Consider the following 21,222-nt stretch of genomic DNA (forward strand, 5'->3'; position numbering starts at 1 on the left):
ATTCAATCATGTTTGACCAATCTCAATTATGGTCAAACATATTCAAACAAACTATGGCACGATCATACATTATTAAACATTGTCACTCATTATCACCCATGTTCTACCATAGACAACCCTAGTTAGCCATACTCAACCATGGGTAACCATAGTCAACCATGGTCATTCTTAATGAACCATGACCTATCGTGGTCATATCTAGTCAGCCTTGAGAAATCCATCCTCTTCCCATTCCTCATGGCTAATCATGGTTAGAATGGCCAACCACAGTTAGAATGGTCAACCATGGTCATATATTATTAACCATTGGTCAATCATAGTTAACCCTTATTAACCTTGTCAACCATGGGTAATTCTCTTCTGAAATCATCAGCCATGGTCAACAATAGTCAACAATGGTCAACCTTAGTCAACCATATGTGGACCATAATTAAACATATTCAACCACAGTCAACCATTTTTTGACCATAGTTAACCTTACTCATCCTTAATTAGCAATTATAAACCATGGCACACCATAGACAACTTTGAAAATTGTGGTAAACTCAACTCAAACATACTCAAACCATTTGCAATAATTGTCTTTGTGATCAACATGGTGGGACATGGTTAACCATAGTTAAGAATTGTCAACATGGGAATTATAGTCAACCATGGCGAACCACAATTATCTATAGGTAAATAGAGAAAGCCTTGATCAACCATGTACACCCATAGTGAACCACATGTTGACCATAGTCAACCATGTTTAATCAAGCTCAATTTTGGTCAAACTTGATCAAACAAACTCAAGCATGTACATACATGGTCAAACATTGTCAAATATCATCACTCATTGTCACCAATGTTCTACCATATACAACTTTATTTAACCATATTAAACCATAGTCAACTATTGTCAAGCTTCATTAATGATGATCAACCATGGTCATCTTTAGTCAATTGTATTCAACCTTAAACAACCCATGCTCTTCCCAGCCCTCATTTTCAACCATGGTTAGAATGATCAATCAGGGTCTCCATGATTGAATATGGTCAACCATGACCATCTATTGTCAACATGGGAAACCATAATCTATCATAGTGAATTATTGTCAACGATCTTCAAATTTATCAAACCATGTTCACCCATGGTCAACAAAGGTCAAATCATGATCATCATTCCGAACTAGATTTAGCCATGGTCAACCATCGTCAACCATGATCATACATGGACAACCACTATAAACTATGGTCAACCATTCTTAATCATTATATATCTTAGTCAAGTATATTTTGATGTCAATAATCATGGTCATCTATAGTTAACTACATGTTGGATGAAAGAAACCCTCGTCAACTAAATCTTGAATATATTTAACCGTAGCCAACTCTAGCCAACCATTGTTTACTAATATTTTTGAAGCACAACATACATCAACTAACACAATCACATTAGTAAATGTGATTGATATACATTGATTGGTAATATTTTCCATCTCTTATACAATGTATATAAATAATGACAATTGAATCAAAATTCTATGTCATATTAAAAAATAAACACAACATGGCTATAGGCATAATTATGTAACAATTTTTCTAATAGTAAATTCAAATTCATTGATATAATTTAGGAATCGAATCTCAAATTTACATTATACTTAAAAAAAATTGTGAAATTATATTAAATTCATGGACAATCTGAATATTAGAGCACTAAACTTTCAAATGCAACAATCTATAAGATGTATTTTCTGGTATAGGGACAACGTCCATATAGTAAATCAATTTTCTACATCTAATAAACTTTCAGTCTTTGTGTAGCTCACGCAATTATAGCATGATCATGGTTGTAAATGACTTCAGTGTTTATGGAGGCTCGACCATCCAAGGTAGAAATCCCATAGAGACATCAGGAAACCTTACAATCAACTCAAATTGTAAAATGGAAGAAGAAATCTAAAAGATAAAATGATCTATACCTAGTAGTAGCATCCTCAGCCTATTCCTAAAGAAAACTAATTTAATAAATTGAGGTGAGAATAACCTAAAATATGAGGTTTACATATTAAAAGTAAAATATTGAATTTATATGTACTATATAACCATAAAATCATTATTAAATTGTAGGTGAAGCAATGTATCTTAATCACAAAACAAGGTCAATAAGAAAATAATGTTTTATAGTGAGGTTCTTTTAATGTTTTTCTTTGGGTTATTAAACATACTATTTTGCATCTATTTTACTCTTTGTGATGATTGATACTAATGCAAACAATTTGAATATTTGAAAATTTCAAGAATAGACATTCAGACATCAGACTGCACATAATCTATATCATTACAGGTTTATAATTCATTGTAGATTTCATATTTCAACTTCAGGTGGATGGAGTGGGGTTGAATTTTAATTTTTTTTAAATGAAGGGAGGATATTTGATGTCGCGTGAATATTCTTCGTCTGAATAGCACCCTTTGATGGCCATGATCTCTTATCTTGCATGTTGCAAAATAATAAATCAATATTTTAATAAACAAACCAAACTGATTTGGTCCCACTTACATGATTACTCACCGCCACGATTCACTATCGCTTCATTTCAACTCACCAAAGTTTCTTTATCTTCTTCTTCAGAATAAATGTCATTTATCCTCCTGCCTCTAGTGCACTTAGGTTTGTAATGATGGAGTATAGGTAGTTAAATCTAAATGTCTAGGCTTCATTGATTTCCATGGCCAGTGCATGTGGATATCGAGATTTGTATAGGAATGACTATGGCATCAACATGACAACATTCAACAATGTTCTTTTCAATGGAGGTTAGGCATGCGTGGCTTGCTTTCAATGAAGACACCCTTTATTTCCATTTGAGAACTTAAATTGTGTCACAGCCATGAATTTGTGCCCTTCGAACAATGACCTTCCCGAGAACGATGGCGGGTGGTGAAATCCTCCTCACCAGCATTTCGTATTTCCCTTCACCGCCTTTGAAAAGATCACCATCTATAAAATCCACATCATAAATGTCCAGTACAAGAGAGTTCAATGTGAGAAGGAAGGGGGAATGAGGTTCATCGTAAACAGAAGGGATTTTCCCTAATAGTTTTGATAATTAATGTCACTAGAGATGAAGCTATTACAGGTGTGAAGGTCAAGGGTTCGAAGATGGGATTGTTGTCGATGGAAGAAATTGGCGATAATGGGTAGAAATTTCTGTCATAGGATAACCATAAAATAAAACTTAAATAAGGTTTATGTATATTTAGCTAAATCATGAGACTAATAAAAATGGCAATGTTGTATTAAAAGAAATAAAACCCACTGGTCAGCTCTACGAAAGAGAGTCTAGCTCTGCAGAATGCTCTACATTGCTCATGTACATTAGACAATATATAGTAATCACAGATTTAGGGAAGTTAGAACCATAACCTAAAAATAGAAACTAATTCCTATCCTGAGGTCTTGTCAACTAACTCACTATTCTAAGATATTCTCCATTATCTATAACACTCCCCCTTAATGGAGAAGGGGTTCACAAATATGCCTAACATCTCCCTAAACATTTCAAACTTGATTTTTCCAAGAGGCTTAGTGAAAATGTCTGCAACATTATCACATGTATTACAATATACCAAATGGATTTCTTTCGATTACACTTTCTCCCTGAAAAAGTGGAATTGTGTATCAATATGTTTAGTGTTTTTGTGGAACACCAAATTATTAGCAAGTTTGATTGAACTCTGATTGTCACATCTGATTGTTTTTGCATCTATCTATTCTTCCCCAACATCCTGGAGAAGTCTCCATAGCCAAACTGCCTCACACGTTGCTACACACATGGCTTGATACTCTGCTTTCTTTGAGGACAAGGAGACTGTGTTCTGTTTCTTGCTGCTCCATGTGATCACCCTGGATCCAATGCTAAATGCATAACCTATTATGGATTTGTGATCATCTACATTTCCAGCCCAATCTGAATTTACAAATCCTGTTAATCTAACATTAGAAGAGTTGATGTCAATAATACTATAATCTACAGTACCTTGTAGATACCTCAAAACACGTTTTGCTACATTCCAATGGCTTTCAAGTGGCTTGGAAATATATTAGCTTAGCACACTAACTGCTTAAGCCAAATCTAGTCTAGTGTTGGTTAGGTAGATTAGACTCCCAACTAGTTGTTTATAAACTGTCGCATTTGTCTCCTTTGAGCCATCTTCACTCTGCAGTTTGATGTTCTGTTGCAATAGTACTATTGCAGGCTTACACTGATCCATCCTAAATCTCTCTAACAGGCCTTTGACATACTTTCCTTGGGACAAAAATGTTTTTGTTGAATCTCTCCAGATTTCAAGACCCAACAATATCTTAATTCCCCAAGGTGTTTCATTTTGAATACCTGTGACATCTATTTCTTTAATTCTTTGATCAGATATGTAGCATGACCTATAATGATCAAATCATCTACATACAGAGAAATCATCACTATGCGCCCTTGTTCATCTTGCATGGTGTAAATATTAAGGTCATTTTTTCTTCTGTTGTAGCCAAATTGTAGAAAAAATGAATCAATCTTTTCATACCAAGACCTGGGTGCTTTCTTTAGTCCATAAAGTGCTTTCTTCAATCTACAGACTAAGTGTTCTTTCCCTTTCTAGACAAACCCTTCAGGTTGCTCTAAATAAACCTCCTCTTTTAGTTCTCCATTTAAAAATGCAAACTTTACATCTAGTTGGTGTATCATCCAATGTTTCTTAGTAACTAAAGCAATAAACATTCTAATAGTGTTTAGTTTAGCTACAGGGGTGGAGGTTTCTTCATAGTCTATACCTTCTTTTTGTGAATACCCATTTGCTATCAATCTACCTTTCAATTTTTCTATGGTTCCATCTTTATTAATCTTCGGTTTGTATAACCATTTAAAACCAATGGTTTGTTTTCCTTTAGGATGTTCAACTAGTTCCCAAGTGTTGTTCCTGATTCTTGATTCATATTCCTGTTCCATGGTTGTTTTTCATTCTCTACATTCATTTTCTTCTTTATAACTAGAAGGTTCAACCACATTCATCATACTAGTTATAAAAGCATTTTCCCTATATCTTGCAGGAAATTGAGCTTTCCTACCTGATCTCCTGAGGGGTGGGGTAGCTTTGCATTTCTTTTTATCATTATCTTCTTCCTACTACTATTGCTGCTATTGTTGTTGATGTTTCTGTTATTGTTGTTGTTGCTGTTCATCTTCTGCTTTTGTCTATTGCTGATCCTAATTGTTTTTTGCTTCTTCTTCCACCAAGTACGGAATATCCCATTCCTCATTGTGCTTATCAGATTCTTCATGATCCTACTCATGGAATATGACATCTCTACTAACAAAAATCTTGTGAGTAGAGGGATTAAATAATCTATAAGCTTTATATTGTGAACAATACCCTATAAAAGTACATCTGATGGCTTTCGAATCTAGTTTTCTTCTATCTTCCTTTGGAATATGGGAAAATGCTTTAGATCCAAATACTCTTAAGTGTTTTACTACAGGCTTAAATCCATATAATGCTTCATAAGGAGTTTTAAACTCAAGACTCTTTGTAGGACTCCTATTTTTCAAATAAACTGTAGTATTCAATGCTTCAGCCCAAAAACCATTTGAAAGATTCTTACCTTTCAACATGCTCCTAGCACATTCCACTAGTGTTCTGTTCTTTCTTTTAGTTACTCCATTTTGTTGTGGAGTATGGGGTACTGTGAACTGCTGCAATATTCCATGGTCTTTACAATACCTGATAAGCTCATCTTTCCTGTATTCTCCCCCTTCATCAGATCGGAGAATTTTTATTTGTTTCCCTGTTTTCCTTTCAATCATGTTTTTGAACGGCTTAGAGTATTGAAATGTCTGACTCTTCTTACTCAAGAAATATACCCAAGAAAACTTTGTGTAGTCATTAATAAATAGTAAAAAATATAATGCGCCTCCTAATGATTTTCTTTGCATGGGTCCACACAAGTTTGTATGCACTAATTCAAGTATATCCCTCTGTTTCTTTTCTACTCAAACAAGGAATTCTTCTCTATGATTTTTTCCTAATGTACACACATCACAATCATTATGTACTTGCTTTAACATAGGAAGATCTCTTACCATTTCCTTCATCTGTAGTAACATCAAATCATTGTAATTGATATGACCAAATTTCTCATGCCATAGCTCTTTTGTAGTCAAAATCACAACTGTCAAAGCTCGAATTGGTGCAGGTCTTACATCCAACTTGTACAGACCTCCTGTTTAGATTCCTGTAGAAATTGTCTTCATGCCATTTAGCAGATCTTTAATATAACAGTTAGATTTTAAAAAATCAACTTTAAGATCTTGATCTATAATCATGGATACATAAATCAAGTTCTTTGTTATATTGGGCACATACATAACATTATAAATTTGTCATATATTACCATTGGCTAGAATGACAAAACTTTTCCCACATCATTTGATCTGATGACTTCTATCATCACCTAGGTAGATTTGTGCTTCGTCATTCATTTCTTTAAAATCTTCAAACCATTGCTTGTTCCCTGTCATATGTGTTGATCCTCCCGAATCTACATACCACATGTTTGCATCAACATTCTCATCATGATCTGCTATAAACAATCTGAAATTTCGCTCATGATTATCATTCGCGAGATGACCTGCATGTCTTTTCTGCTTCTATTGTTCTTCATGATATTTCCTCTTTCTGCACTCTCTAGCTATATGACCCATTTTTCCACAATAAAAACACTTAATTACAAAGTTGTTTCTATTCAAATTCATACCTTGGGTAAGATTTGGTCTTTTCTGTGAGCTTCCTCTATTTCGCTGTTGCGGATTTTCTTTTCCTTTGTAGAAGTTCTTTTTCACCATCAATGCAAGATCAACACTCTAGGGCTTCAGAGTTGATCTTCTTTCTTCTTCTTGCATCAATATTCCTGTTAGTTTTTCAAACTTTGGGATTTTCTCTCTTGCATTTATCCCAATGATGAACATTTGATAGTCATTGGTCGCACCATTCATGGTAATTGTTACAAGATCTGTATTGTCAACTGCGTAACCAATGTCTTCCAATTTGTTCTTCAGATGTTTGATTCTTGCTATGAAGACAGCAACTGTTTCATTTTCCTCCATCTTCAGGGATAAGATCTTGTTCTTCAGAAACAGAAGATGATTTGTATCCCTGATCTCATACAGACGCTTCAAAATTCCCCAAATTTCACTTGCTGATTTACATTTGTTGATATGTGGTATGATGCAGTCTTTCACTGACATCTTTAGCAGCATCCTTGGTTTACCCTCATGCTTCTCCCAATTTGAGATTGTTGCGAATCTAGCTATTGGCTTATGTTCATCCCCATTTGCAATCATCCAAGCACTCTTCACTTCTAGCAAAGTTTGCATCTTGAATTTCCAATTCGCATAAGTAGAGCCATCGAGCTTGTTATGCTCATTCAAGCATGCTTGAAACATCTGATTATTCACCTTGGCGATTAAAAAAAAATTGACAGGTAAAAAAAAATGTTATATTTACCCCAAATCTGTGACAAAGATAGATCACTGAACTTCAACGTTGTTTGATTTAGTAGCACACCCGCAGATCACCGTGGCTTCCTTCACAGCCTCTAGACAACCTTCTATTTTCAACCTCTGCAGCCTTCTCTCGGCCTCCACGGAGCCTCTTTGTTATTTACACAATCGTCGCAGATGTACACCACTTATTTGAGATGTCGTCACAGATGTACACCACTTATCTGAGACGTCGTCGCAGCTATACACCTAATATCTGAGACAATGTTTCTAAGTATGATTACGGAATCATCGCATTTATTCCCCTGAAGCCTACAATGATTTCGGTTTAATCTCACCCTCCTCTCATCGTACAGGTTCCTCAGCCCTGACGCTCTGATACCATGATAAAAATGGCAATGTTGTATCAAAAGAAATAAAACCCACTGGTCAGCTCTACGAAAGGGAGTCTAAACCAGGAGAGTCTGGCTCTATAGAATGCTCTACATTGCTCATGTACATTACCCAATATATAGTAATCACAGATTTAGGGAAGTTAGAACCATAACTTAAAAAATAGAAACTAATTCCTATCCTGAAGTCTTGTGAACCAACTCACTATTCTAAGATATTCTCTATTATCTCTAACAGAGACCTAGCTTTGTTAGATGCAACCTTTCGTTAGATGTAATGTCACCTCCTATGAAACGCTTGTTGTCCCGTTATGTCTTGAAACCTTAATCTTGTTAGTCCCTGCCATCTGGCATTCGGCAGGGACTATAGTAATCGATCAGGGTGGAGTTAGCATTAGTTCTGCGGTGTTATTAGCTGTTTAACATAAGGTTTGCAAATCCCCTTTGCGCCGATGTGCCTGATAACGTAAGTTCCATTTGCACCTCACGCTTCGCCATCTTATTTGGCCTCTTCCCGAGGCGGAAGAGGCCCGATCATAGCTTAAATTACTTTTATGCCCAGTGCATTCTCCCTAACCGTCAACGGTTAGGTTTTAATGTTAACATTAATTCCATTAATTCGTATTATCTGCAGGGGTATGGTAAGGTTTCCTAAGCTTTGGTGTTAAGCTGCAGGTGTCAGTGGATGCCAGCAGGTGTCATGAACTTGATCTGCCTCTGTACCGGCTCGTTACGCTCTGTACCGGAGAGTTCTGGAGCACCGATAAATATACCTCTGCAGGTAGTCTTCGTCCACCAAGGTAACTGCAATTGCCGGAGCTGAAGAGATCATCGAAGTAGCAATGGGTTTGGCATCAGAATGAGCCAGAAAAACGGCTCAGCCACTGCTAAACACTGCATGCAATTCATAGATTATTCCATCTTTCTGATTTCCAAAAGCAATGCAGATATAGGAGTGGAGCAATCTACAAGGAGTGTGGCATTCGGCAGGGACTATAGTAATCGATCAGGGTGGAGTTAGCATTAGTTCTGCGGTGTTATTAGCTGTTTAACATAAGGTTTGCAAATCCCCCTTTGCGCCGATGTGCCTGATAACGTAAGTTCCATTTGCAACTCACGCTTCGCCATCTTATTTGGCCTCTTCCCGAGGTGGAAGAGGCCCGATCATAGCTTAAATTACTTTTATGCCCAGTGCATTCTCCCTAACCATCAACGGTTAGGTTTTAATGTTAACATTAATTCCATTCATTCGTATTATCTGCAGGGGTATGGTAAGGTTTCCTAAGCTTTGGTGTTAAGCTGCAGGTGTCAGTGGATGCCGGCAGGTGTCATGAACCTGCTCTGCCTCTGTACCGGCTCGTTACGCTCTATACCGGAGAGTTCTGGAGCACCGATAAATATACCTCTGCAAGTAGTCTTCGTCCACCAAGGTAACTGCAATTGCCGGAGCTGAAGAGATCATCGAAGCAGCAATGGGTTTGGCATCAGAATGAGCCAGAAAAACGGCTCAGCCACTGCTAAACACTGCATGCAATTCATAGATTATTCCATCTTTCTGATTTCCAAAAGCAATGCAGATATAGGAGTGGAGCAATCTACAAGGAGTGTGGCATTCGGCAGGGACTATAGTAATCGATCAGGGTGGAGTTAGCATTAGTTCTGCGGTGTTATTAGCTGTTTAACATAAGGTTTGCAAATCCCCTTTGCGCCGATGTGCCTGATAACGTAAGTTCCATTTGCACCTCACGCTTCGCCATCTTATTTGGCCTCTTCCCGAGGCGGAAGAGGCCCGATCATAGCTTAAATTACTTTTATGCCCAGTGCATTCTCCCTAACCATCAACGGTTAGGTTTTAATGTTAACATTAATTCCTCGTATTATCTGCAGGGGTATGGTAAGGTTTCCTAAGCTTTGGTGTTAAGCTGCAGGTGTCAGTGGATGCCGGCAGGTGTCATGAACCTGCTCTGCCTCTGTACCGGCTCGTTACGCTCTGTACCGGAGAGTTCTGGAGCACCGATAAATATACCTCTGCAAGTAGTCTTCGTCCACCAAGGTAACTGCAATTGCCGGAGCTGAAGAGATCATCGAAGCAGCAATGGGTTTGGTATCAGAATGAGCCAGAAAAACGGCTCAGCCACTGCTAAACACTGCATGCAATTCACAGATTATTCCATCTTTCTGATTTCCAAAAGCAGTGCAGATATAGGAGTGGAGCAATCTACAAGGAGTGTACATATTAATCAACTTGGGTTGCAATCTACAAGGAACCTGAACAATGTCAATATCAGTCTTACCTGATGTCAATATCACCCGCTGCGCACAGAAGCCATTCATTCACTGCATGAATTGTGCCATTGGGATTTTCCGTCCCTTCTCTTTGACGGCAAGATCTTCATGTAGTTAAGAAATCCCTGGGCCATGGCATATCACCGGCGTCGCTTGCACAGTCACAGATTGTTGGCCGAGATCAGGTTGGGTTTGAACCTGCAACGACGAATCTAAGAACTCCTCCCCGGAGGCTGGGATGTCCCATGAACGAGACTCTGTAAGAGGCTGGGATGTGATGAAAGCCGCCACCATTCCATGTGCTCTCCATAGCCGGGCTATTACTTCCTTTCGTTTCAGTGTTTTGAATATATTGGTGGGATTTATCAGCCCCGCACAGAGCCCTGTTGAACAAAGATTTCCAGGTACTCTAGTTAGTCAGAGACGAAAATTTCTGTAAATGAATTAAAACCTGGTCATTTTCTTCAAATTGAAGCCATTGTTGTCCCTAGGGCTTAAAATTGATTGTTGACAATGTTATAATATAGTCTAAATTTTTTGAGATTCCGCAATAGATTTTGGTGGATATAATTACCATATCTTGTTTTTGGAAATAAAATAGAACACGATGAGAAATGTTCTCTGGAAACTAACTAGGTTCCCCAACTCATGCTACAGAGTTCTGGAGCACGGATAAATATCGCCTGCTGAGCAACCCAATTGCCAAACCTCTGCAAGTCGTCTTCGTCCACCAAGGTAACTGCAATTGCCGGAGCTGAAGAGATCATCGAAGCAGCAATGGGTTTGGCAGTGCAGATATAGGAGTGGAGCAATCTACAAAGAGTGTACATATTAATCAACTTGGGTTGCAATCTACAAGGAACTTGAACAATGTCAATATCAGTCTTACCTCATGTCAATATCACCCGCTGCATTCACTGCATGAATTGTGCCATTGGGATTTTCCGTCGGGACTTGGATGAACCCAGAACAGGAAGAAGAGGAAGATATGGGGGAATTGGTTGAGTCACCACAGATTGATATGTCTCTGGTTTTTCTGTACCGTCAGGATCAACACACAGGCTGAAACATCCCAGGTATTCCTATACGGCATATACTGGATGGTTCTTTGATTTCTTATCTTTACTTACAACGTATTCCAGCTTCGTCACTCCATCATGGCGATCTTAGGGTGCAGGTAACGCGACACTTGGTATCCATGCGGTAGCATGAAGTCCAGCGGTCCAGCTGTGGCGACTTTTATATATTTATATATTCTAATTGTCATATTATTTTATTTAATAATTTTTTATATAACTTTTAATTATTCGTTTTTTCTTTTTATTACTAGCCTGTTTATTACCATGTTTGTATTTGCCCAGTCTTGATCCGACCATCTCTCGTTAGACTCTCGGTTTCTTGCCATGGGTGTGTAAACCACACCCTCATTGATTCTTTTGAGCAGATCTGCTGAATCCATCTCAGGAGGTTGATTGCCATGGGCTGAGGTGTGCTTGGGTTAATTTCAGTGCATACTTTGAACTTTAACTTGATGGAATTTGTTCTTGTGCCTTATACCGTTCTGAATGTTTTTTGAAAGCATTACTGTAGCATTCCTATTGACCGAAAATTGACTAAACTTCTGTTTTGCGGTTGTGGCTAGCAGGCTTACATGTTTAAGTATGATTCAACTCATGGGGTGTACAAAGGGAGCTTGAATATTGTTGATGATACGACTCTTGAAATTGATGGTCACAGTATTACTGTCAATTCTAAAAGGTATGCCCCTTAACATTAACCAATGTGTAAATAAACACTGATAATTATGATTTAGAGAATAATGATGCTATGATCTCTTGGAAACCACTGCTACAGGGATCCTTCAGAGATTCCCTGGGGTAACTATGGAGCTGAGTATGTTGTAGAATCATCTGGAGCTTTTACAACAACCGAGAAGGCTTCTGCACATCTTAAGGTATATTTTTTTGTGGTAATTTTTGTATTTTTTCTGTTTGCATCTATAGTTTTCCATCGACAAATGTACTTAAGATTGTTGCATCTATATTTTTCCATCGACAAATGTACTTAAGATTGTTTAAGTCTCCTTCATTCTAAGATGGTTCACCTTGGTGGGAAACAGCATAGCTCCAATTGCTCTTTTGATTTATTTGATGTCTTTTGGTGGCACGGTGGAGCTAAGAAGGTTGTAATTTCTGCTCCATCAGCGGATGCACCCATGTTTGTGGTTGGAGTAAACGAAGGATCATATAAGCCTGAAATGTCTATTGTTTCAAATGCAAGTTGCACAACTAATTGCCTTGCTCTTCTTGCAAAGGTATATAATACTATTCTTACAAATCGCATTTAATGATATTTCTTTTAGGCAGAACATGTTTCTTTGGGGCAGATACTCTAAGCTTCTTCCTGCAAACATTGTCATTGAGTCATAACTATGTGTCAAAATTAGCTCACCGTAAAAACTGAAATGAATACTCATGGACTGGCTACAGGTGGTGAATGAAGAATTTGGTATTGCCGAGGCCCTCATGACCACTGTTCATGCAACAACAGGTAGGCATGGGCCTCTTTGTTTTAAGTCCTGAATTTAAAATGATAATAAAGTTGTTATGAATTTCTTATGTTATTATCTGATGTGTATTCAGTTCTTGTACCTGTAATTTGTTTTTCGTTAAATGTATATATCTGACAAAGAAATGAAATTTCTATAAATAGCTACACAGAAGACAGTAGATGGTCCATCTATGAAGGATTGGCGTGGAGGTCGTGGTGCTGGACAAAATATCATTCCAAGCTCAACTGGTGCTGCAAAGGTATGCATATCTGACTGAAAGGGCCTCTATATATAGATTGATGGAAAATTTCATGGATATGTTTCAAGTTGCCTGAGTATTTCCTTACTGTAACGTTGATATGCTTTTGTGTAAAGTTAGACATTTCATCCCCTTTTTCATAATTGCAGTTGTTATAATTGATCTTTTCTAATACATTCTTCTTTTTTCATAATTGCAGTTGTTATACTTGATCTTTTCTAACACATTCTACCAACAGAATGGTTCATACTGCAAAACAGGACAAATATTCTCTTTCGGACATTTGGGCAAATAATCCCTATATCATAAAAGAAATTCATGCGCAATCGGTATCCACTTTAACCTTGTCCTAGCTAGTTAATTTTCTTCTCGTCTTTTTATCATGGCCAATTCAAATCATTAGTAAAAGAGTTTCATACTTAAGCTTAGAAGGTCATAACATTGTCCAGGGTTATTATAAGATGTAGTTACATCAGATCCTCCTCTGTCAGAATCAAAGAGTCATATAAGATCCTTTAGCCAGGATCTTTCTTCAAACTCAAAAGCTAGCACTTGGGAAGAGTTGTTTTCTAATTCCCCTGTTTCGATTCTCTCTCTCATTTAGTTTTATTGCCTTTATGTCTGTTGAACTAAGTGGAATTTGCTGTTTGTAAGGCTTGCAATGAATAATGATGGAGATTATCCCAGTGCATACTTTGAACTTTAACTTGATGGAATTTGTTCTTGTGCCTTATACCGTTCTGAATTTTTTTTGAAAGCATTACTGTAGCATTCCTATTGACCGAAATTTGACTAAACTTCTGTTTTGCGGTTGTGGCTGGCAGGCTTACATGTTTAAGTATGATTCAACTCATGGGGTATACAAAGGGAGCTTGAATATTGTTGATGATACGACTCTTGAAATTGATGGTCACAGTATTACTGTCAATTCTAAAAGGTATGCCCCTTAACATTAACCAATGTGTAAATAAACACTGATAATTATGATTTAGAGAATAATGATGCTATGATCTCTTGGAAACCACTGCTACAGGGATCCTTCAGAGATTCCCTGGGGTAACTATGGAGCTGAGTATGTTGTAGAATCATCTGGAGCTTTTACAACAACCGAGAAGGCTTCTGCACATCTTAAGGTATATTTTTTGTGGTAATTTTTGTATTTTTTCTGTTTGCATCTATAGTTTTCCATCGACAAATGTACTTAAGATTGTTGCATCTATATTTTTCCATCGACAAATGTACTTAAGATTGTTTAAGTCTCCTTCATTCTAAGATGGTTCACCTTGGTGGGAAACAGCATAGCTCCAATTGCTCTTTTGATTTATTTGATGTCTTTTGGTGGTAGGGTGGAGCTAAGAAGGTTGTAATTTCTGCTCCATCAGCGGATGCACCCATGTTTGTGGTTGGAGTAAACGAAGGATCATATAAGCCTGAAATGTCTATTGTTTCAAATGCAAGTTGCAAAACTAATTGCCTTGCTCCTCTTGCAAAGGTATATAATACTATTCTTACAAATCGCATTGAATGATATTTCTTTTAGGCAGAACATGTTTCTTTGGGGCAGATACTCTAAGCTTCTTCCTGCAAACATTGTCATTGAGTCATAACTATGTGTCAAAATTAGCTCACCGTAAAAACTGAAACGAATACTCATGGACTGGCTACAGGTGGTGAATGAGTCATAACACTGTCCAGGGTTATTATAAGATGTAGTTACATCAGATCCTCCTCTGTCAGAATCAAAGAGTCATATAACATCCTTTAGCGAGGATCTTTCTTCAAACTCAAAAGCTAGCACTTGGGAAGAGTTGTTTTCTAATTCCCCTGTTTCGATTCTCTCTCTCATTTAGTTTTATTGCCTTTATATCTGTTGAACTAAGTGGAATTTGTTGTTTGTAAGGCTTGCAATGAATAATGATGGAGATTATCCCAGTGCATACTTTGAACTTTAACTTGATGGAATTTGTTCTTGTGCCTTATACCGTTCTGAATTTTTTTTGAAAGCATTACTGTAGCATTCCTATTGACCGAAATTTGACTAAACTTCTGTTTTGCGGTTGTGGCTGGCAGGCTTACATGTTTAAGTATGATTCAACTCATGGGGTATACAAAGGGAGCTTGAATATTGTTGATGATACGACTCTTGAAATTGATGGTCACAGTATTACTGTCAATTCTAAAAGGTATGCCCCTTAACATTAACCAATGTGTAAATAAACACTGATAATTATGATTTAGAGAATAATGATGCTATGATCTCTTGGAAACCACTGCTACAGGGATCCTTCAGAGATTCCCTGGGGTAACTATGGAGCTGAGTATGTTGTAGAATCATCTGGAGCTTTTACAACAACCGAGAAGGCTTCTGCACATCTTAAGGTATATTTTTTGTGGTAATTTTTGTATTTTTTCTGTTTGCATCTATAGTTTTCCATCGACAAATGTACTTAAGATTGTTGCATCTATATTTTTCCATCGACAAATGTACTTAAGATTGTTTAAGTCTCCTTCATTCTAAGATGGTTCACCTTGGTGGGAAACAGCATAGCTCCAATTGCTCTTTTGATTTATTTGATGTCTTTTGGTGGCAGGGTGGAGCTAAGAAGGTTGTAATTTCTGCTCCATCAGCGGATGCACCCATGTTTGTGGTTGGAGTAAACGAAGGATCATATAAGCCTGAAATGTCTATTGTTTCAAATGCAAGTTGCACAACTAATTGCCTTGCTCCTCTTGCAAAGGTATATAATACTATTCTTACAAATCGCATTGAATGATATTTCTTTTAGGCAGAACATGTTTCTTTGGGGCAGATACTCTAAGCTTCTTCCTGCAAACATTGTCATTGAGTCATAACTATGTGTCAAAATTAGCTCACCGTAAAAACTGAAACGAATACTCATGGACTGGCTACAGGTGGTGAATGAAGAATTTGGTATTGCTGAGGCCCTCATGACCACTGTTCATGCAACAACAGGTAGGCATGGGCCTCTTTGTTTTAAGTCCTGAATTTAAAATGATAATAAAGTTGTTATGAATTTCTTATGTTATTATCTGATGTGTATTCAGTTCTTGTACCTGTAATTTGTTTTTTGTTAAATGTATATATCTGACAAAGAAATGAAATTTCTATAAATAGCTACACAGAAGACAATAGATGGTCGTGGTGCTGGACAAAATATCATAATTGCAGTTGTTATAATTGATCTTTTCTAATACATTCTTCTTTTTTCATAATTGCAGTTGTTATACTTGATCTTTTCTAACACATTCTACCAACAGAATGGTTCATACTGCAAAACAGGACAAATATTCTCTTTCGGACATTTGGGCAAATAATCCCTATGTCAGAAAAGCAATTCATGCGCAATCGGTATCCACTTTAACCTTGTCCTAGCTAGTTAATTTTCTTCTCGTCTTTTTATCATGGCCAATTCAAATAATTAGTAAAAGAGTTTCAGACTTAAGCTTAGAAGGTCATAACACTGTCCAAGGTTATTATAAGATGTAGTTACATCAGATCCTCCTCTGTCAGAATCAAAGAGTCATATAAGATCCTTTAGCCAGGATCTTTCTTCAAACTCAAAAGCTAGCACTTGGGAAGAGTTGTTTTCTAATTCCCCTGTTTCGATTCTCTCTCTCATTTAGTTTTATTGCCTTTATATCTGTTGAACTAAGTGGAATTTGCTGTTTGTAAGGCTTGCAATGAATAATGATGGAGATTATAGGATATCCATGGTGGGAAGCTTGAGAAGGCACACCTTCCACCATATTGAACCACTACCCCAGTGGTTATATAATTAAATTTTCATTTAATTCTCAATATAAACTGATTTTAAGTCACCCTATAAAATCGTTTAGGCTGTTGAATTGTAAACATTAACATTATCCTTTATCCATATTGTGAATCTCTATTACATGTGTTGTACTGCCAATGAGTAGTGGCAAGTCAAACTTGTTGGGTATTCAAACTCACTGACTGGTAGGAGTTTCACGTGTGAATGAATCAGTTCAGGTTGCTTTCTGTGTTGAGTTGAATTTGACACAGTGGCTTGACAAACTTTTGTAAGAAGGGTCATTAGATCGATGCCTCTTCTCATGACACACTTCTTTTCCCAATTGTAAGGCCCATCTCCATCTTCAGGTGCTCTTGCAATGTGTAGTTGCAGCTTTCCCAATCCTGTTAAGGGCATGCCATACTCATACTTTCAACTTGCATGATCAAAACCTGATCATTTCCAGTCACATCCAGGGTCCGGTTTCCTTCCCTTCAACTTGTCATTGGAGTTCAATGCCCTCTCCTTCAGAAATCTTCTTTTAACACTTTATCATAGAATTTTTGTAAGCTCTGTTGTACAGGGATTGTTGTAATCCTTTGAAATTGAAATCAAAACTTTATTAATCTCCTCACATGAACAAAAATAGTCAATTGGACCAAGAGACAAATTAGGATGCAAGTACAACAATATGGGAGTTCTTGATTCATTGTTCATGATAAGGAGAAATGGCTGCACCATTCTATCTGTACTGAATGAGGATTTTCTCCATGTTGCTGTTGTGATGATGAATTTCAGAGGCAACAACATACTTGCATTTCCAGTCACATCCAGGGTCCGGTTTCCTTCCCTTCAACTTGTCATTGGAGTTCAATGCCCTCTCCTTCAGAAATCTTCTTTTAACACTTTATCATAGAATTTTTGTAAGCTCTGTTGTACAGGGATTGTTGTAATCCTTTGAAATTGAAATCAAAACTTTATTAATCTCCTCACATGAACAAAAACAGTCAATTGGACCAAGAGACGAATTAGGATGCAAGTACAACAATATGGAAGTTCTTGATTCATTGTTCATGATAAGGAGAAATGGCTGCACCATTCTATCTGTACTGAATGAGGATTTTCTCCATGTTGCTGTTGTGATATTTATTAGTAAGCTTTGTACATTTTGGAAAATGACAATAGGTCATTAGGATATTGTGTTATGTAGTTTTGAGTATCATGTATTTATTTATTTCTTTCTTTTAGGGAAATACTGCTTATAGAAACCTACAGCTGCTGTCCCTTAGGCTAAGCTGCTGTGTGATGAGAAGCCTTGACCAGGCCCTTAATTGAGTTATGGCCATATCAATGCATATACTATGCTTTCTATTTCTAAATCATATTTTTTGTGTGGCAGGTACAACATGTGCAACTATACTCACTCGGGCAATATTTACAGAGGGCTGTAAATCAGTAGCAGCTGGTATGAATGCAATGGACTTAAGGCGTGGTATCAACATGGCAGTTGATTCTGTTGTGACTCATTTGAAAAGCAGGGCACGAATGATAAGCACATCTGAGGAAATTGCTCAGGTTTGTTGATATTTGATTTCTCCCTACCACTTTCCTATCAAATTTTCATTATGCTGTAAATTGTCCACTTTTTCTTTGTGACAGCCCTTTATTTGAATGGGCCAGTATTATATATTGTTGTCTTTCTGAGGCTGTTGAGCTGTCTCCGAGGTGATTTTCATGTTGTTTTTACAGTAATATCTATCTGAGTATCTATCCTCCCCTCCTGTGGCTGCATGCGTCTTATTCTGGCCTCGTTTTGTCAAACATGATGGATTTCAGACCCTACCTCAAATTCTGTTAACTTTCAATAGATTTTCTTCAGTATTTTTCTCTATCCATGTGCTCATACTACTGGGAATAATGGATTTACCTTGATCTTTGTTTAGTTGTAACCATCTTGGCTTGAAAGAAGCTCGATAAATTCTTTGCATTGTGTGCTGTTTGGATGCAGGTAGGGACTATCTCAGCAAATGGTGAAAGGGAGATAGGTGAATTAATTGCCAGAGCAATGGAAAAAGTTGGCAAAGAGGGAGTCATAACTGTTGCGGTGAGTTGATTTTCTCTACATGCCGAACTGTTCTTGCTTTATGTGTAACATCTGTAATCAATAAAATTTGTTGATTACTTTTTAATTACCCTTTTATGCAGGATGGGAAAACATTGTATAATGAGTTAGATGTGGTGGAGGGAATGAAGCTTGACAGGGGTTATATTTCTCCATATTTCATTACAAATCAAAAGACTCAGAAATGTGTAAGTACAAATTTGATTTTGATGTTATGGTTCATATTGTTGTGCCTTGTTCTTTTTGTTTGCTATTGTTGGGCATGTTTCTTTTGGGCTTCAGATTGTGTTTTTCCTCATGCCTAACCCTTCTGAACATGGCCTACAAAATTGCAGAGGAATCTGTTTTATATGTTTGAACTTTGAACAAAGTCTCTATATGAAGTTAGATGCCTAAAATTTATAGGTACTGGAACGTTTCATTTTACCTGTCCTTTCAGTAATTGTGCTGATTATATAAGCACCAATCTCTTTAGGAGTTTCACGTGTGAATGAATCAGTTCAGGTTGCTTTCTGTGTTGAGTTGAAATTGACACAATGGCTTGACAAACTTTTGTAAGAAGGGTCATTAGATCGATTCCTCTTCTCATGACACACTTCTTTTCCCAATTGTAAGGCCCATCTCCATCTTCAGGTGCTCTTGCAATGTGTAGTTGCAGCTTTCCCAATCCTGTTAAGGGCATGCCATACTCATACTTTCAACTTGCATGATCAAAACCTGATCTGAAGGTGCTCTCTGTATTGCTACAAGATCTGCTCTATTTGTTTGGCTTTAATGTTTAATCTCAGCATTTCCAGTCACATCCAGGGTCCGGTTTCATCTTAGTAGTACCATTGCTTATCGCTTATTGTATCGTAGCTTGTCTTATGCTATCTCTTATTCGCTATGTCTAGCTCAATGATCCATCATATACAGCTCCTCGGGATTGGTATATATTAGTAATGCCTTTTATTACCCTTGCACAGGAATAGTAGTGCACATACTAGTCTAATCATCAGTAAGCTCCAGCTTATACCTCATTTCATCCTGCTTAACTATCCCTGGTATCACGTATATGTATATTATGTAAATACAATACATTTTATATCACTACTATCCCAGTAAGTAGACTAAGCATAGTAGAAGCTTAGTCGTCCATGGAGTAACAACCATGATATTTATGGAAATACAAGAAATTGGAACGTAATATGATAGTACTGCTCTTTATAGTCTTACAGCTTATTTGGTTAACTAGCATGATATCCATATGTAACTAGTGTCAATACTATATGGTTTAAGCAAGGTATATAGCTTAGTTTCATCAAGTAATCATCACATATCTTTTATAAGCTTGATAACGCGTAAGCCTAATTACTGATATAGGATATACAAAGCAGGTACGTATGAAAGGTGAAACACAGATACCAGCATATATATAATATTCAATCCTTAGTAATAGTCTCAATACCATCGATTGCCTTATATGGAACCAATAGTCAAAAGAGGTGGTATATCTAGTCCAGCTATCATGATCAAGCTAGTTACTGCATGTACTATGATTGCACTTGTTATGATTATGTTTGTGTGAATGTGAAAATTAATGGTACTAATACTCTCCCTATAACCTACCCCGAGTCAAAGTCTGAGATAGTGCGACGAGCATTGGAGTAAGCAATATCAATATGCTTATTACGATAGGTGGTTATGAGAGAAACAAGAAGGGTGGAAAACAGAGTAAATACTAGCTGCTTGCTTAAAGCTGACATGAAGCTCCTATCGATGAAATACAGGTACATGTAGAAACAAAGCTGGTTGTATACTCAATTACGGAACTAAGCCTACTGGTTACGTGTTATCAAGCTTAGTCATATCTACAGTATTGACCTAATCTGTGTTCTAAGCATTCAATCTACTCTATTAGAATATGGAAACAGCAAGTATGTTATGAATAGTGTGATATGTACTATATTAGCATAATGAACTGGTCCCTATGTTATGTATACAGGTGAAATCATAGGTCATTACCGTTGTAACATGGGTCTCTAAGATCGAGACTTGTATTGCACTCTTTGTAATGATCGTTTTTGTGTTATGTATTTCACTGATGAGATTGAGATCCAAGCTGATTACGATCGAAGCAACAGGTCCTAGCCTCACCTGTTAATCATTGTCTATTATGGTTCCACATTCAGTGTTGACCGGTATTGTCTAGTCCTATAATGTTCAAGAAAGCCTATAGGACACATAACATTCAAGTACGGCTCAATTGTATGATAACAATGTCTCAGACAGAATCTACCGCAACAGGCTCAAAGGGGCTAT

The 21,222-nt window shown here is 37.1% G+C and overlaps 4 protein-coding genes across 4 annotated transcripts; all 4 read left to right on the forward strand.

Moving 5' to 3' along the window:
- The first annotated feature begins 11,866 nt into the window (after nucleotides 1-11,866).
- On the forward strand, nucleotides 11,867-13,066 carry LOC149248521 (glyceraldehyde-3-phosphate dehydrogenase GAPCP2, chloroplastic-like). Its single transcript, XM_089456068.1, has 5 exons — nucleotides 11,867-11,974; nucleotides 12,071-12,170; nucleotides 12,384-12,530; nucleotides 12,706-12,766; nucleotides 12,929-13,066. The coding sequence occupies exons 1-5, from the start codon at nucleotides 11,868-11,870 to the stop codon at nucleotides 13,042-13,044; spliced, it is 531 nt and encodes a 176-aa protein (XP_089312194.1). The 5' UTR covers nucleotide 11,867; the 3' UTR covers nucleotides 13,045-13,066.
- A 199-nt stretch (nucleotides 13,067-13,265) lies between these two features.
- On the forward strand, nucleotides 13,266-14,569 carry LOC149248522 (glyceraldehyde-3-phosphate dehydrogenase GAPCP2, chloroplastic-like). The gene is made up of 4 exons (XM_089450342.1): nucleotides 13,266-13,355; nucleotides 13,785-13,963; nucleotides 14,060-14,159; nucleotides 14,372-14,569. Exons 1-4 carry the CDS (start codon nucleotides 13,266-13,268, stop codon nucleotides 14,552-14,554), a joined length of 552 nt encoding a protein of 183 aa, XP_089306468.1. The 3' UTR covers nucleotides 14,555-14,569.
- A 485-nt stretch (nucleotides 14,570-15,054) lies between these two features.
- LOC149248523 (glyceraldehyde-3-phosphate dehydrogenase GAPCP2, chloroplastic-like) lies at nucleotides 15,055-16,239 on the forward strand. The gene is made up of 5 exons (XM_089450348.1): nucleotides 15,055-15,209; nucleotides 15,306-15,405; nucleotides 15,618-15,764; nucleotides 15,940-16,000; nucleotides 16,163-16,239. Exons 1-5 carry the CDS (start codon nucleotides 15,103-15,105, stop codon nucleotides 16,237-16,239), a joined length of 492 nt encoding a protein of 163 aa, XP_089306474.1. The 5' UTR covers nucleotides 15,055-15,102.
- Nucleotides 16,240-18,172: 1,933 nt separating this feature from the next.
- On the forward strand, nucleotides 18,173-19,241 carry LOC149248524 (chaperonin CPN60-2, mitochondrial-like). Its single transcript, XM_089456069.1, has 3 exons — nucleotides 18,173-18,374; nucleotides 18,808-18,903; nucleotides 19,005-19,241. Exons 1-3 carry the CDS (start codon nucleotides 18,267-18,269, stop codon nucleotides 19,224-19,226), a joined length of 426 nt encoding a protein of 141 aa, XP_089312195.1. The 5' UTR covers nucleotides 18,173-18,266; the 3' UTR covers nucleotides 19,227-19,241.
- Nucleotides 19,242-21,222: the final 1,981 nt, after the last annotated feature.

The sequence above is a fragment of the Pinus tabuliformis genome, chromosome 7 (genome assembly GCF_031772625.1).
Source record: "Pinus tabuliformis cultivar Carrire ecotype Pingquan chromosome 7, CPIR1, whole genome shotgun sequence".
Taxonomy (NCBI): Eukaryota; Viridiplantae; Streptophyta; class Pinopsida; order Pinales; family Pinaceae; genus Pinus; species Pinus tabuliformis.

What these genes read in the sequence shown, in the direction of transcription:
- LOC149248521 (XM_089456068.1), top strand. Translation starts at nt 11,868, where the DNA reads ATGTTTAAGTATGATTCAACTCATGGGGTGTACAAAGGGAGCTTGAAT. An exon ending in GCCTTGCTCTTCTTGCAAAG is followed by an intron (nt 12,531 to 12,705) that starts GTATATAATACT and finishes GACTGGCTACAG; the next exon opens with GTGGTGAATGAAGAATTTGG. An exon ending in CACTGTTCATGCAACAACAG is followed by an intron (nt 12,767 to 12,928) that starts GTAGGCATGGGC and finishes TTCTATAAATAG; the next exon opens with CTACACAGAAGACAGTAGAT.
- LOC149248522 (XM_089450342.1), top strand. Translation starts at nt 13,266, where the DNA reads ATGGTTCATACTGCAAAACAGGACAAATATTCTCTTTCGGACATTTGG. An exon ending in ATTACTGTCAATTCTAAAAG is followed by an intron (nt 13,964 to 14,059) that starts GTATGCCCCTTA and finishes CCACTGCTACAG; the next exon opens with GGATCCTTCAGAGATTCCCT. An exon ending in AGGCTTCTGCACATCTTAAG is followed by an intron (nt 14,160 to 14,371) that starts GTATATTTTTTG and finishes TTTTGGTGGTAG; the next exon opens with GGTGGAGCTAAGAAGGTTGT.
- LOC149248523 (XM_089450348.1), top strand. Translation starts at nt 15,103, where the DNA reads ATGTTTAAGTATGATTCAACTCATGGGGTATACAAAGGGAGCTTGAAT. An exon ending in ATTACTGTCAATTCTAAAAG is followed by an intron (nt 15,210 to 15,305) that starts GTATGCCCCTTA and finishes CCACTGCTACAG; the next exon opens with GGATCCTTCAGAGATTCCCT. An exon ending in CACTGTTCATGCAACAACAG is followed by an intron (nt 16,001 to 16,162) that starts GTAGGCATGGGC and finishes TTCTATAAATAG; the next exon opens with CTACACAGAAGACAATAGAT.
- LOC149248524 (XM_089456069.1), top strand. Translation starts at nt 18,267, where the DNA reads ATGAATGCAATGGACTTAAGGCGTGGTATCAACATGGCAGTTGATTCT. An exon ending in CATCTGAGGAAATTGCTCAG is followed by an intron (nt 18,375 to 18,807) that starts GTTTGTTGATAT and finishes GTTTGGATGCAG; the next exon opens with GTAGGGACTATCTCAGCAAA. An exon ending in AGGGAGTCATAACTGTTGCG is followed by an intron (nt 18,904 to 19,004) that starts GTGAGTTGATTT and finishes CCTTTTATGCAG; the next exon opens with GATGGGAAAACATTGTATAA.